The 13,867-nt window shown below is 41.4% G+C and overlaps 1 protein-coding gene across 2 annotated transcripts in view; it reads left to right on the top strand.

The window, feature by feature from the left end:
- Nucleotides 1–11,361, top strand: part of LOC135201418 (ubiquitin-conjugating enzyme E2 J1-like) — a 101,626-nt gene extending 90,265 nt beyond the window's left edge. For both annotated transcript variants that reach the window (XM_064230326.1, XM_064230327.1), the window contains exon 5: nt 9,341–11,361. In XM_064230326.1, coding sequence (XP_064086396.1) covers nt 9,341–9,766 — 426 coding nt within the window. In that variant the 3' untranslated portion in view covers nt 9,767–11,361. The remainder of the gene's footprint in view (nt 1–9,340) is intronic.
- The last annotated feature ends 2,506 nt before the right edge of the window (nt 11,362–13,867 follow it).

The raw sequence follows: 13,867 nt of genomic DNA, 5'->3' as shown, positions 1-13,867 counted from the left end.
AAGTAAAGGAGGAATTAAAGTGGTGGCTAACTCCAGGCAGGTTAGCAAGAGGGATGTCGCTTCAGCAGAAGAACCCAGACCTCGTCTTGTTTTCCGACGCGTCGGACGCGGGTTGGGGAGCAACATTAGGCCCTCAAGAGGTGTCAGGACTTTGGAACAAGGACGAAACAAAGTGGCACATAAACAGGAAGGAACTGTTGGCAATTTTCTTGGCTTTGAAGCACTTCAGAGAGTTGATTCGAAACAAGACAGTGCAGGTCAACTCGGACAACACCACGGCTTTGGCATATATTCGGAAGCAAGGGGGAACTCATTCTTTTCCCCTTTACAATCTGGCAAAAGAAATTCTGCTTTGGGCAGAAGAGGAAAAGGTCGTGATACTCACCAGGCCAGTTTATACAAGGAGAGAAGAACGTGGGTGCGGACCTGTTGAGCAGGAGAGAGCAACTTCTCTCGACGGAGTGGACGTTGCACATGGAGGTTTGCCAGAGCCTGTGGAAGTTGTGGGGCCGTCCGGTAGTGGATCTGTTTGCGACAGCCAGAACAAAGAGGATACCAACATATTGCTCTCCGATTCCAGACCAGGAAGCAGTGGCGGTAGATGCGTTCTTGATGGATTGGTCAAACTTAGATCTGTACGCTTTTCCTCCGTTCAAGGTGCTGGGGAAAGTGATGAAGAAGTTCAGGGAGAGCAAAGGAACGAGGATGACCTTAGTAGCCCCGTTTTGGCCGGCCCAAAGTTGGTTCACAGAGGTACTGGAATGGACAGTAGATACACCAAGGACTCTTCCTCTAAGAGTAGATTTACTCAAACAACCCCACTTCGACAGGTTTCACAAGAATACCCTCGCTCTGGGTCTGACTGCGTTCAGACTATCGAACGTCTGGTCAGAGCGAGGGGATATTCTAGAGAGGTGGCCAGTGCAGTGGCTAGAGCCAGAAGAACCTCCACAATCACGGTGTATCAGTCGAAGTGGGACAATTTCCGGAAGTGGTGTAAAAACAGGAAAGTGTCTTCATCCAGTACCTCTGTGACCCAAATCGCAGATTTCCTTCTTACTTGAGGAAGGATTTACACTTGTCAGTTTCGACAATTAAAGGTTATAAGAGTATGCTAACCTCAGTGTTTAGACACAGGGATCTAGACATCTCGAATAACTTAGATTTGAGAGATCTGATTAGGTCGTTTGGGACGAAGAAACAATCAGAAGGCAGGCCACCTGCGTGGAACCTGGATGTGGTCTTGAAGTATTTAACTTCTAGCAAATTCGAACCGTTAGAGGAATCCTCTCTGAGAGATCTTGCTAAGAAGACTATCTTTTTAGTAGCATTGGCAACTGCTAAAAGAGTTAGTGAGCTTCAGGCCATATCGAAGAAGGTGGGATGGAGACACGGCAATGCAGTGTGTTCATTCCAAGAAGGTTTTCTTGGCCAAGAATGAGGATCCAGCTAATCCTTGGCCAAGATCCTTTGAAGTTTTGGGTCTAGCTGAATTGGTCGGTAACGAGCAAGAAAGAGTTCTCTGCCCAGTGAGAGCATTGAGATGTTATTTAGAAAGAACAAGAGTTATCAGAGGTCTGATGCTCTGTGGTGTTCAGTTAAAGACCCCACTAGACCCATGACGAAGAACGCTCTAGCCTTCTTCATGAGAGAGTTAATTAAAGAGGCTCATATGTTGTGTGAAGAGCAGAGCTTTGGTATTTTGAAAGTGAAGGCTCATGAAGTCAGGGCAGTGGCGACTTCATTAGCTTTTAAAAAGAATTTAGCCCTCAAGGAAATTATTGAATCAACATATTGGAGAACTAATTCAATATTTGCGTCTCATTATCTTAGGACGTTCAGACAACCTTCGATAATTGTCAGACGCTAGGTCCATACGTGTCCTCGGGTACAGTATTGGGCAAAGGAGTTACTACCCCATAACCTTCTTGTAAGCTAGTTGTTTTTATTAGGTGATGGTGTTTTGTGTTTCTTGGTCGTCTGAGAAAAGGGTGCGGTACTTTTCTCAGTTGTGTTAGTATTATCGGGTGATGTGTGTGTAGTTCAGGTAAATGATCTGTTACTAGCTTGAATGCCGTGGCATAAGAGGGCTGTAAGGATCTGTCAACACATTGGTCACGTCCAGTAGTCAGTTCCAGTCTTAGCTTCTTCAACATACAGGACACTTCCTTGTTGAGAGCTACTAAGGTTTAAGCAGGCTTAGAGGCAGGACCTATGAAGTCAGCTACCTTAGCAGGTAAGGAACCTGGAGTTTTAATAATATTTTAATAATATATACTCTAAGAATGTTGCTGTCCTTGACCCACCTCCAAATGTGTCAATCAGCTATATATATAACCTGCCAGGTAAGTGTCATACATTAAAATGAAGTTTTTATGATAAAACGAAGTTTAATGTATACTTACCTGGCAGGTATATATAATTTAATTCCCACCCGCCTCCCCTCAGGGGACAGGGTTCAGAGAAAATAAAATCTGGCCCAATTGGGAACGGTTTCCTAGCGCTAGCGCCACGGTAACGGGGTGGTGGTTGCCTGAACTACTAATAGGTTACTAGCGATTGCCGCGAGTTTTGAAAATTTCTGCCAGGTGGAACAGAGAATATAGCTATATATATACCTGCCAGGTAAGTATACATTAAACTTCGTTTTATCATAAAAACTTCATTTTTATGAAAAAAAAAAAAAAAAAAAGTTTGTTCATGAAACTTACCTGTCAGATATATATATGCTGTATTTTCTGAAGTCCGACAGAAATTCAAAAACTTCCGGCACACACAGTGGTCGGCCAGGTGGTAGTACCCATTCCCGCCGCTGGGAGGCGGGTATCAGGAACCAGTCCCATTTTCTATTCATAATTTTTCTGTCGCCGGTGCTGGAAACACCTGTTTTCAGTACCTCCGTCTTAGGATTTTGGAAACTTCATGGCCGCTAAATATCCTAATTGTCTTTTGATTTATTGACTTGGATTTGTGGCTAGGCATACGCTATCTTAAATTGTTTTGAATATGATTCATTTTTGTATATCTGAATCTAGTTAGGCTAGTTTCAGAGGGTGTTGTCTGCTAAGATAGGGTGTGGCTACCGAAAGCTTCGGTAGTTCCGCACTCGATATGCACGAGGGCTATGTGTCTTGCTTCTTTGTTGAGATTTGTCATGTAAGGAGTGTGAGACTTTGTCTAATTCCATAAGGAAGACGTATGATTCATATGTACGCAATTAATCAGTAAACAAAGTCAGGGTAGGCTAACCTACCTGTAGACTATTTTGCCTAACCCTGTAGTATGGCCTACGGGCTATAAATATGTCTCGTGAGGTAATGCCCTTTACGTTATAGATTCCATCTGTATCTTGGAATCTAAGGTGCTCGCTCTCCTATCATTGTGGTGAAAAGTGCTACTTTCTGTAGTTGTTACTCCTAACCCTGTAATGTTGCCTTCGGGCCCTAAATAAACAGTTTCTGTAGAGGGTATTGACCTTTCTCTGATACTCTATCGATTCGTAACTTAGAATCGAAAGTGCTGCTTTGGAGAGCAAAAGTGAAGTGGCTAAGTGCAGTGACAGTGCCCCTTGTGTAGTGGAGGGTGCGTCAGATCGGCCTTATTTCGCCTCTAGCCGGGACCTCTGCTTGACTCCCACAGGAACAGGGAGAGAGCATGTCGAAAGCCGAAGGAGGGTTACGAGGAACTCCCACCGATCTGACGTGCCTTCGGCAGACCTGAAGTTACTCCTAGGCTGCCAAAGTGCGTGCACGAATCCTGAAGGATTGCTTCTCGTCCTCCGAAGCGTCCTCCCTGCGCAGGGTTTGGAGCTTTCGGAAGGACTCGCGCCTCTAAATAGAAGCTTTATAGAAGAGGACGTTTCACGTCCTCTCTCTCTCTCTCGTCATGCGTTGCAGTGAGAAGTAAGAAGGCGAACGTCGCCTGAACTCGTGTACGTCTTTCCACCGAGAAAAGGGAAAGCAAGTCATATTAGCAGGACGCTTTTGAGCGCGGACGTCCTAGCTTTGTTGCTGTGAGAATAAGAAGGCGTTCCCTCGCCCCGCGTATTCTCACACGATCAACCCTTCACCTGAGACTGCTTCGTGCAGTCGGTTTTCTCTCCGGAGATGTCTAATGCTCTTCCTGAAGGCAGTTTCGCTTGCATTGACGCCTGTCAGGAGCGTGACGCTTTTCTGCACGCTTTTTTTTTTTGACGCTCGGCTTGGACGGGACGTTCGGATGGACGCCAGGCGCGCACGCGGGTGCACGCCAAGCGCGCACCAGTAGACGCCGAGGCCGAGCGCACGCCAGTGGATACCGAGCGCGAGCGGCGCGCCGAGAGTGCTCGCTGCTCGCCAATGGACGCCGAGCGTGCTCGCTGCTAGTCAGTGGACGCCGAGCGCGCACGCCAGGTGTGTCGCCTGGCTGAACGTTTCTGTTGAAGTCTTCAAGCTGATTTGGGCCTAAAGATTTTTTACCTAACTTCGGTGATCCCTTCTACATCGCCTGCGAAGAATGTGAAGTAAGCAGTGCTTCGGAGGAAGCTTAAAGTGAAAAGGCAACTTCGTTTTCGAAACCCATCAAGACCAGGGGTTTTCGTGAATTATAGAGTCTTTGTCAGTAATATTGCTTTTCGTAAAGTCCAGGATTGGATGGAGTTATGGAAAGCTCAAGGAAAGATCTCTTTTGCTCTACCGCAGTCAAGACTTTGCGGTAAGGCAGCTATGGGTTATGTAAAAGCTCGACGTCCTGCACGTCAGGACTCTCGGCAACGTTCAGTAGGATTCTTGCAAAGGCACTCATCAAAAGGAGGAAAGCGCAAGACAGGACTTCCTTTGCCATACTGCCAATAAATTTTGATACGGGAGAGGAAGCTGGTTGGAGAGTTTCTTCCTCTTCCCAGGATAATTTTGCAAGCTTTTTAGCCCATCTGAAAGGGCTTTTCAGATGATAGATTTTGTTAGTTCCTAGTCGGGACTTACGCTGCCGAATTGAACATCGTCGTTCTACCTGTCGTAAGCCGTCTCTTAACAGGATTCTTGCCCCTTCCTCGTTTGAGACGGGAATCGAAAATAAAATGCTCGACTTCCTGGATTACGTTTTGTCAATTCAGTGAATTTCCCCATTGACAATAATACTATCGTTTTGTCAAGTAAGTGGGTATCCCCTCATTGACAAATTATCTCTTTGTCCCGTAAATGGGTTAGTTCTCATTGACAAACTTCTCATTAACTTTATATTGCGTAAGCGGATAAGCTCTTATTGACAAGATTCGGAAGAGCTCTCATTCATCATTCGCAGACTCGTACAAGAAATAGACTTGTAGACTACGTCAATGAACGCTTATGTCCAATAACATAAGAAGCTTGAGCTGTCCGCTTCAATTCTCTTGAGTTTTGTTTATGAAACTTGCCTGGCAGATATGTATGTAGCTGTATTTCCTAATTCAGCTATAGTATATATGTCTGCCAGGTAAGTATGAAAAAACTTTATTGCAATATAATATCATATTTTGCCTTGCGTTATTTTACTACTGGTTGGCTCAAAGTCATATACGCTTGCTGTAGTTACCTCTTCGGATGGCAACCGAGAGGTCTATTGCTTTTAATTTAAGGACATTTAATCGTTACTCCCTGCAGCCTTCCAGGAGTTTCCGATTTATCTTTTACCGTTGTATGGTAGTGTTATGACGACACAACGCATCTATATATTTAGCGTTTTCTGTTTCGCTTAAATATACCAGCTTGAGAGTCTCTTTATGCTAAAAATTACGGACCTATTTCTTCGTAGAATAGGGTAGCTGGCAACCCAGGCATAAAGTTAAGAGACGACGATCGTAAGCTGCTGCTGTCACTGTCCTCTCCGCCAGTCCAAACGAGGCAGTACCAGCTCGTTCGCTGTCATGCGCTGTAGGTTACGCTCTCTCTCTCGGGATGACGGGATTGATGACTAACCGTATCTCTGTGCTGGCAGTTACGTCTCTCTCTCTCCTGCGGGATTGAGACTGACTAACTGTATCTCTGCCCTACAATCACGGACTTTAGCCTAAGATTGAGGGGATTTCTTACATGAATGAATAAACATTGCATTCGTTTTGCCTTACTATGTTCTCAGAGATATCTCTTACTCCTTTCGGTGCTCGTTACCGCACGGTATAGGACTACGAGTCTACCGCAACATTTCACTATTATATGCTCTCCATGCTTAGGCAAAGCCCAGCCTTTTTAGGGAAGTAAACATACTGTGTGAGGGAATGGATGAGCTTGCTGGGGACCATTTCCTTCCTAAAGAAGTTTGTTTCCCTGAATAGACTGCAATTCAGACCTCTACAGTTTTTTCCTACGGGAAACTGAAATTTTATTAAAGATCTAGGAATGATTCTGAACATCTCTCGGTGCGTTAAGTATCACTTGAGGTGATAGAAAGAAGGTGCCGGACATCTGGAGAGGGTTTCAGATGTCCTGGATCATAATCTGAAAGAAGTGGAAGCAATTCTGTCGTCCCTCCAGTCCTGGAAACGAGTTTTTGGAACCAGTGGTCCATATCAACTCTGATCTTCCACAGCCCACTCATATCTTAGGAAGTATCTTCTCTCGGTCCCTGTTCGGGTTTACGAGAAAGAGCCTATTATAACAACAGACGTAGAATGTAACGATCCTCTAGAGGTTCGTTACAGGATTGCAAAAGTCCGTACGAATCGTCTCGATCGACGGCAGCAACTACTGACTTCCGAGTGGAATCTTTCTTTAGAAGTATGTTGATAGTTATGGAGACTTTAGGGACGTCCTTTCATACATCTCTTCGCTATGATATTGAACAGGGATGGATGTTTAGTCTCTTTTTTTCCCCTTTTTTCAAACGCTTAGGAAATGTAATAAGATGATTTATACCATCACAGGGAGCGACAATGACGCTAATCGCCCCATGTTGGCCTTCAAGATCCTAGATTCACAGAGGTCACGTCCTTCCAAGGACCTTTTCCGAGAGAGTCGGTCTACTTTAACACGAAAGGTACCTATAACCTCTCCGCTCTGAGTCTGACTACGTTCAGACTATCGAGATGTTGACAGCATAAGATTGCCGTCTTCCCTTTCCGTTTGAAGAATGGGATAAGCTGGCAGTCACAACTATTAAAGAATACGCAAATATGTTGTTGACGGCCTTTGGGCTCAGAGATTTGCTTCTGTCAAACAACAAAGCCCTTCACGATCTTTGAGTTCTGTGGAATCTCGAAACTCGCTCACCATCTACTTTTTGTCTCACCTGTTTTCTCGGAGTCAGACACTCGTGCGAGATCAGGAGACACATAGTAGCCCTGAGTTTCTTGTTGACGAAGTCGGTTGCGTTTACACACCCCCGATGATCGTTTAACATGAGACCAGGTTGGACTGTCAGGCATTTGTCCTTCGGGACTGAATCGCCTTTTTGCTCCTCGCTCCTTTCTCCTGGCACCAGAAGCTCGAGTCAGGAGTGGCTCAGGAGTTGATTCGCTAACGACGTTGGGTTGCGTTCATACCCCAAGGTTTGCTTAGCTTGAATCGCCCAGGCAGTCCAGACACTCATCCTTCAGCGAAGAATAGTGCCTTATGGTCTTTAGGGTACAGCCTTGCTGTCCTTGATGCGTCTGACTGGTCAACTGGTCGGTCACCTGACTTTAGTACAGACTGACTGACTGTGCATGTCCAGATCGAAGCTTTCAATATGGAACTTAGACATAGTCTGAAGTTCTTGATGTCAAAGCATTCGAACATCTCCTACCTGTTAACTTCTTGCACGTGATCAGGAAGGCCCTTTTCTAACCACCCTAGATACGACAAAGAGGGTTAGTGAGGTTTTCAGCCATCGTCAGAAGTTTTGGCATTAGAGAACACAAGGCGGTGCGTTCTCTAAGCCTTCCGTTGTGGCCTAAGAATGGAAACCCGTCTTGTTCTTGGGCCAGGAGCTTGGAATCAAGGATGGCACAAGTTATTGGGCAGGAGCCAGAGAGAGTCCTGTGCCCTGTCAGGTGTCTCAAGTTTTATCTACATAAAACTCAAGAAAGTCGAAGTCGTACGGACAATCTGCAGTGTTCCGAAAAGACCAGACTTGCCCATATCGAAGAACACCCTGGCTTTATTGTTAAGGAGTTCTTTCAAAAAAGCTCCTTCATTGTGTTGGCACAAAGATTTGAAATCTTTTGATTTGAATGCTCACGAGGTGAGGGCGCGGCCTCGGAAGCATTTCAACAGAGCATGGCACTCAGCAACATCCTGAGTACCATGTTTTAGCGAAGCAACTCTGTGTTCAATTCACACTCCCTGCGAGATGTGAAGATGGCATATGAGATCTGCTGCTCGCTAGGGCCATACGTGTCTGCAGACACAATCTTGGGGGCAAGTAGTACCACTCATCCTATCCTGTAGAAAATGGTTAGGAAGAGCTCTTAATTTAGTAGTTGAGTCGCCGACAACGGTGACTTCTTAACTCTTAAGCCTTAGTTAACACACCTTAACTTTGGCTAGGTTGGTCAGGTGGTGATATATATTTTTATATATATATTTATTTTACTTCTTAGCCCTCATGGTATGGTCAATATGGTCTAGTCACGTCGTGGTCTCGCCCCTGTTGACAGATCATCTGGAGTGCACCAGCTATATAGGTCTCTACCTTGCTGGCAACTCTAGTAGCACAAGCAGACTTACGTGGCAATAACCACGAAGCCAGCAATGCTAACAGGTGGAACCAAGATGTAAATCATCTGCATGCATTTGTTTCCCAAAATCCTTCTATTCTGTCCCTTCCCACCTCCAACGGTGGGATTCAGCTATATATATATCTGACAGGTAAGTTTCATGAACAAAATGATATTGTTATGATACAATAAAGTTTGTTCATACTTACCTGGCAGATATATATAATTAAGTACCCACCCACCTCCCCTCAAGGGACAGTGGAAATAAAAATTATGAATAGAAAATGGGACTGGTTCCTGATACCCGCCTCCCAGCGGCGGGAATGGGTACTAACCACCTGGCCGACCACTGTGTGTGCCGGAAGTTTTTGAATTTCTGTCGGACTTCAGAAAATACAGCTATATATATATCTGCCAGGTAAGTATGAACAAACTTTATTGTATCATAACAATATCATATTCATACTTAAGATGAATGTGGTAAGGCAGAAAGGATTTTTTTTTGTAAGCTAAAGGGGATGCAGTTGATTACATACAGTGCTGAACTATCATTTTGATTATCACCAAAACAGATTAAATTATAGTTAGCGACATCTATGAGTGTTTAGTCATCTCACATCAGTTGATGAAGTTATAAGTTAAGGAGTGAAGATTACTTTTCCAGAAGATTAACAGTTCAATGTATCACAGGTGGAAGACAAAGAAAGGAAGAACTCTGGTACAACTGGAGAGTCAGCAGCAGCAAGTGATGCCACTTGTGAGACAAGAATTGAGAATATCTCTCATGGGACATCAAGCAGAGACCAAGTAGATTCACTGCCTCAAGCTACTAGTCAGGCTACATTACCTGGAAGTGGTGTATCAGCCTCAGAGCAGCAGCCATCAGGGATTCCAGTGACTGAGCCTATTCAGGAAATATTAATGGAGGGAGTAGCACCTCGTAATACTACCAACCCCAGGTCCCCAGTTTCAAACTTAGGGAATACCTCTAGTTCTGGTTATCTCTATAATACGGTTCTCTCTTCTGCAATCATTCTGTTTGTAGCTTTGGTCTTAAGAAGAGTCTTCTTATTGGAAAGTGATGTGAGTGAGGAGCTGGATGATGTTCTCTTGTAGGCTCTAAACACTTAATATTCACCTTTGATATGCATACTATATATTTATATTTTTTGCCAGTCCTTTGTTATGTAGGCTTGTTATTTTAAGTTATTAGTCATATTAAGTTTTTTGCAGGACTGAATTGATTGTTGGATAGAGTTGATCTCCATTTGATAATCAGACAAGGGATTAATGAATTGGTGTTTTTTTTTTCCTTTAATTGAAACTGTTGAGGCCTTTTTGCAATGTTATGTAGAGTGGATTAAATAGGAATCAGTAAGCAGTTAATGAAATGGAATGTGTATTTTACTCATTAAGAGAATTGAGTATGGTATTTGAAAAGTGCAGCAAAAGCATACCACTTTTTGTATTTGTCATGAACTGTTGCTCAGTTTGAGTATAATGAAAGCTGTAGCGTACATTTTATGCAGTACACATTGATGGCATTAAGTTTTCGTTATGCATTCCATAATTAATAATAGGAATAGTTTGAGTTGGTCTAATTTTTAAGGAGTTTTAGATTACTATATTTTTGCTAAAAGATTGACTATCGTTTGCATCTGTAATTTTCCTTTTAAGTACGGGACTTTATTTTGTGTATGGTAATGATTTGGACAGCAAGGTTGAGGTGTGTATGGAAATAGCAAGGTGCATGAATTTTAGGCTTATGTTGTGAGGGTAGACTTCTCTTTTTTCCAGTTTGGTTAAAGTAGTAATGGCTAGAACCTAGATTTTTTCATATTGCTTTTTGCATTGTTATGTAACTTAACATTATTCAAATATTTACTCCCATTGAAAATTTTACAGCATTTTTTAAGCAATTTTGCTCTTACATATTTAGGTTTTCCCAAGTAGGTGCTCTGATTTTTTGCATTGTAATAACATAGAATACAGGTTTGCTGAAATATCACAATTAAGAATTGGAGAACATAGGTCTTTGGCTGTTACTCACATTTTCATGTGGTCAAACTGCTTTATAATAATAATTTTATCATTAGACGAGAATAATCCCATTGAAGCTGTAGGCTTATTAAATTGATTTCATGGAAATCTTGTCAATTGTAAGTGCTACACATCTACTGTATAATTTAAACAAAAGGCCAGTAAAAGAAGTGTGTTTGAGGTTGTTTGAGATTAAAGTATCCAAGAGCTTGAGGCAGTTTCCTCCCACTTATGCCTTATGTTGATTTTTATGGTGGGATGGTATTGGTCGTAAGTGTAATTGAGGTAAACTTTCAAATTATTATGACTAAGTTATTTGTGATGCTTCTGAATAGCTGAAAATAACAATCTGAATCTTGACTGAATTATAGTAGGATAATAATCTATTATGACTGCTTAGTGTATCTGTTTATCTTTTATGTTGTAAGGGTTGTCCAGAATCCTGAATTAACTATCAATTATAAAAGGTTATTCATATATATAACTATAATTATAAAAGGTTATTCATATATACTGTATAGTGAATGTATAATGTCATATTTTAGGACTTCAGAAAATGGTTTTATCATACATACTAAAAATAAGATTTTTTTTTTTTTTTTTTCCTTTAAGGAATTTCATTTTGTGAAAGTGACTCACATGAATGATGCACTTTTAGTTTGGACTCTAAACTCACACTCACTTTCTCTCTTTCCATAAGTGGAAGGTTAGTGATGGAATAATGTAGGGAAACCATCTCATTTATATAATGTGTTTCTAGTCCTTTGCAGGACGAAGGGTCATTGCTTTTGATGCTGATAAGGCTGTTGAAAGAAAATTTGTTGAAACTTGTAAGCATTTTTTCAGCTGTGTATTTCTCTGGATATATATTCATTATTATTATTATTATTATTATTATTATTATTATTATTTATTATTATTCTTATTATTATTATTATTATTATTATTATTATTGATTATTATTATTATTATTATTTATAATAATTGTAGGATAATATTGTTTTAAGAATCTTTAAGAATATAATTTGGAGTGGGGTCTGTTTTCAAAAGAAGGTAATACAGAGGTATTTTAATTGAATTTTTTTTGGTATGATCCAGGGTATTTAGAATTGACTTTTTTCTAGTCATTTATATATCTCCAATTATATACTCAGTGCAACATAAGTAAACTAACATGCTCCTCAAAAGCTTGCAATAGATATACGTATATATATATTCAAGTTAATCTTACTGGAGTTTCATATGAGTTGTTAATGTCTCATGTGTTGATGAATAATGGTATATTAAGTAGGAGTACTGTATTGGAAAACTATACAGTAGTTTGCTTTGGTTGTGTTCTATTTGTAAAAATAAAGCAAAGTTACACAAACTAGTTTTTTTTTTATTACTCCCTTGTGGTCAGAGGTTGGTTACACCTTTGTAACATGTGCTGCTCTGGCCCCAGATCTTAGACTGATTGGCATATTTTGGGGGGCTTAGAAAATGGCAGCTTAAAAGCAGTGTCCCAGTGCTTTGATGAAGTTACACCAAAATCCTGGAAGCTTTGCATGTAAGCCACTGACTTAATTGGTTGTAGCTAAGCTTTTTCCTTTTCTTGTAGTGTCAGTATGTTGTTAGGCTTTTCCTTTTTGTGTGATCTCAGTAGCTGCCTTATTATTATTTCCTTAAATCAAGACAAACTTAAGATGAAGACTACAGTGATTTGGGTTATGGAAAGTTCTGCCCTTGATCTTTGATGGAAGGTGGAGGTGGATGGCGGGCCTCTCCACCCACCAAACTTGGTTTTGCAAAGCAATCATGTTAAACTTTGCTCTGGGTGCTTTATATTTAACCATGTTCTCAGGTAAGACACTTGAATGTGGGGTGCATATTCTGGTGGGTTTCCTGGGCTAGCTGTTTGTTTTTTTAAGCTATGAAGTTCCTCCCTTTGTAGCAAACCTCCCCTTGCCAAGGGATGGAGGGAATATCCTGAGCATTCCATTGAGTCTTCATTAGGGTTCTTTTAGTCAGTAAACAATAATATATAATAAAAATAGAAAAATTAAATTAATAAACCACTTTCACATCCTTCTATCTGTGGGACGTTACTCACAGGTCTGTGGACACTTTTCCCTTTGGTACAATGGTGGCTGGACAACAAGCTGTGTAGCTCATCCAGTGCTCCTGACGGGACAGTTAATATCTTACCTATAATGTTGGATATGAAACTAAGTGTGATTGAGATGACTGCTGTTCTTTTCTCTTTCTTTTTCTTCTCTACTGGCAGGCAGTAGAGAGAATAATTCAATCGTGCAGGAACCGGTTAGATGCAGTTGAGTAAGCTTCCATTCTGTAAAGTTTTATATGGTTGTTCCTACACAGTACAAATTCTTTATGGAAGCAAGTCCCATTCCTCTCTTACAAGGGGAGAGGGGAAATGGCAACTAACAAATTGGCAGCTAACGTAAGTTTTGTCTGACAGTACTTTACCATCATCAAGACACATTAGAAATGTACCTCATATTCTATTAGCCCAGATGTCTGGCTAATCAGTAACCAATGTTCTTCAACAGATCAGAGGCTTTTGTGTCCTTCCTATGGTCAGGAAGTGAACCCAGGTGGTCCAAACCTCCAGTCAGTTCTAAGACTTTTTTATCCTCCCTCCAAGAGTAAGTCATCCTTATGTTAAGATCAAGGTTTGTTCTGTATATGAATAGATGACAAGTTGTAAATCAATTAGTTTTTTTTCATAACTAACAAACTTTCAGTCTTACCATATACGGCCCACCTCAAGCCGCCACTAATTTTTTCCTGGGCTAGAAAGAAACCGAACAGATAATGCATAGCTGGGGGTAAAGCAGGTTGCATAGCTTCCTCCCTCTTGCCTATTGGCTGATCCCTTTTGCACCAATTCATTGTGTTATTTTTAACCAGACTCAAGCTGGTGCCAGAGAATCTATCCATATGTTGAGACCAAAAGTTTGTTAGTCATGACAAATACAAATTAATTTTAAATTTGTCATATTAGACAATGAAAAGCTCAGGAACAGTCATATTGCCCAATAATGAAGGTGGACCAATTAAAAAAACATACATATATTAGTCTCTTAAACAAGATACAGTGATGTGCAAGATTGGGAAATTGCATTATTCAAGGCAGGAAAAAGGAAACCTCTAAAAGTAGTACACAAATTTTGA

Source organism: Macrobrachium nipponense, chromosome 28, assembly GCF_015104395.2.
Source record: "Macrobrachium nipponense isolate FS-2020 chromosome 28, ASM1510439v2, whole genome shotgun sequence".
Lineage (NCBI taxonomy): Eukaryota > Metazoa > Arthropoda > Malacostraca > Decapoda > Palaemonidae > Macrobrachium > Macrobrachium nipponense.
This window is presented reverse-complemented; position numbering and strand designations above follow the sequence as displayed.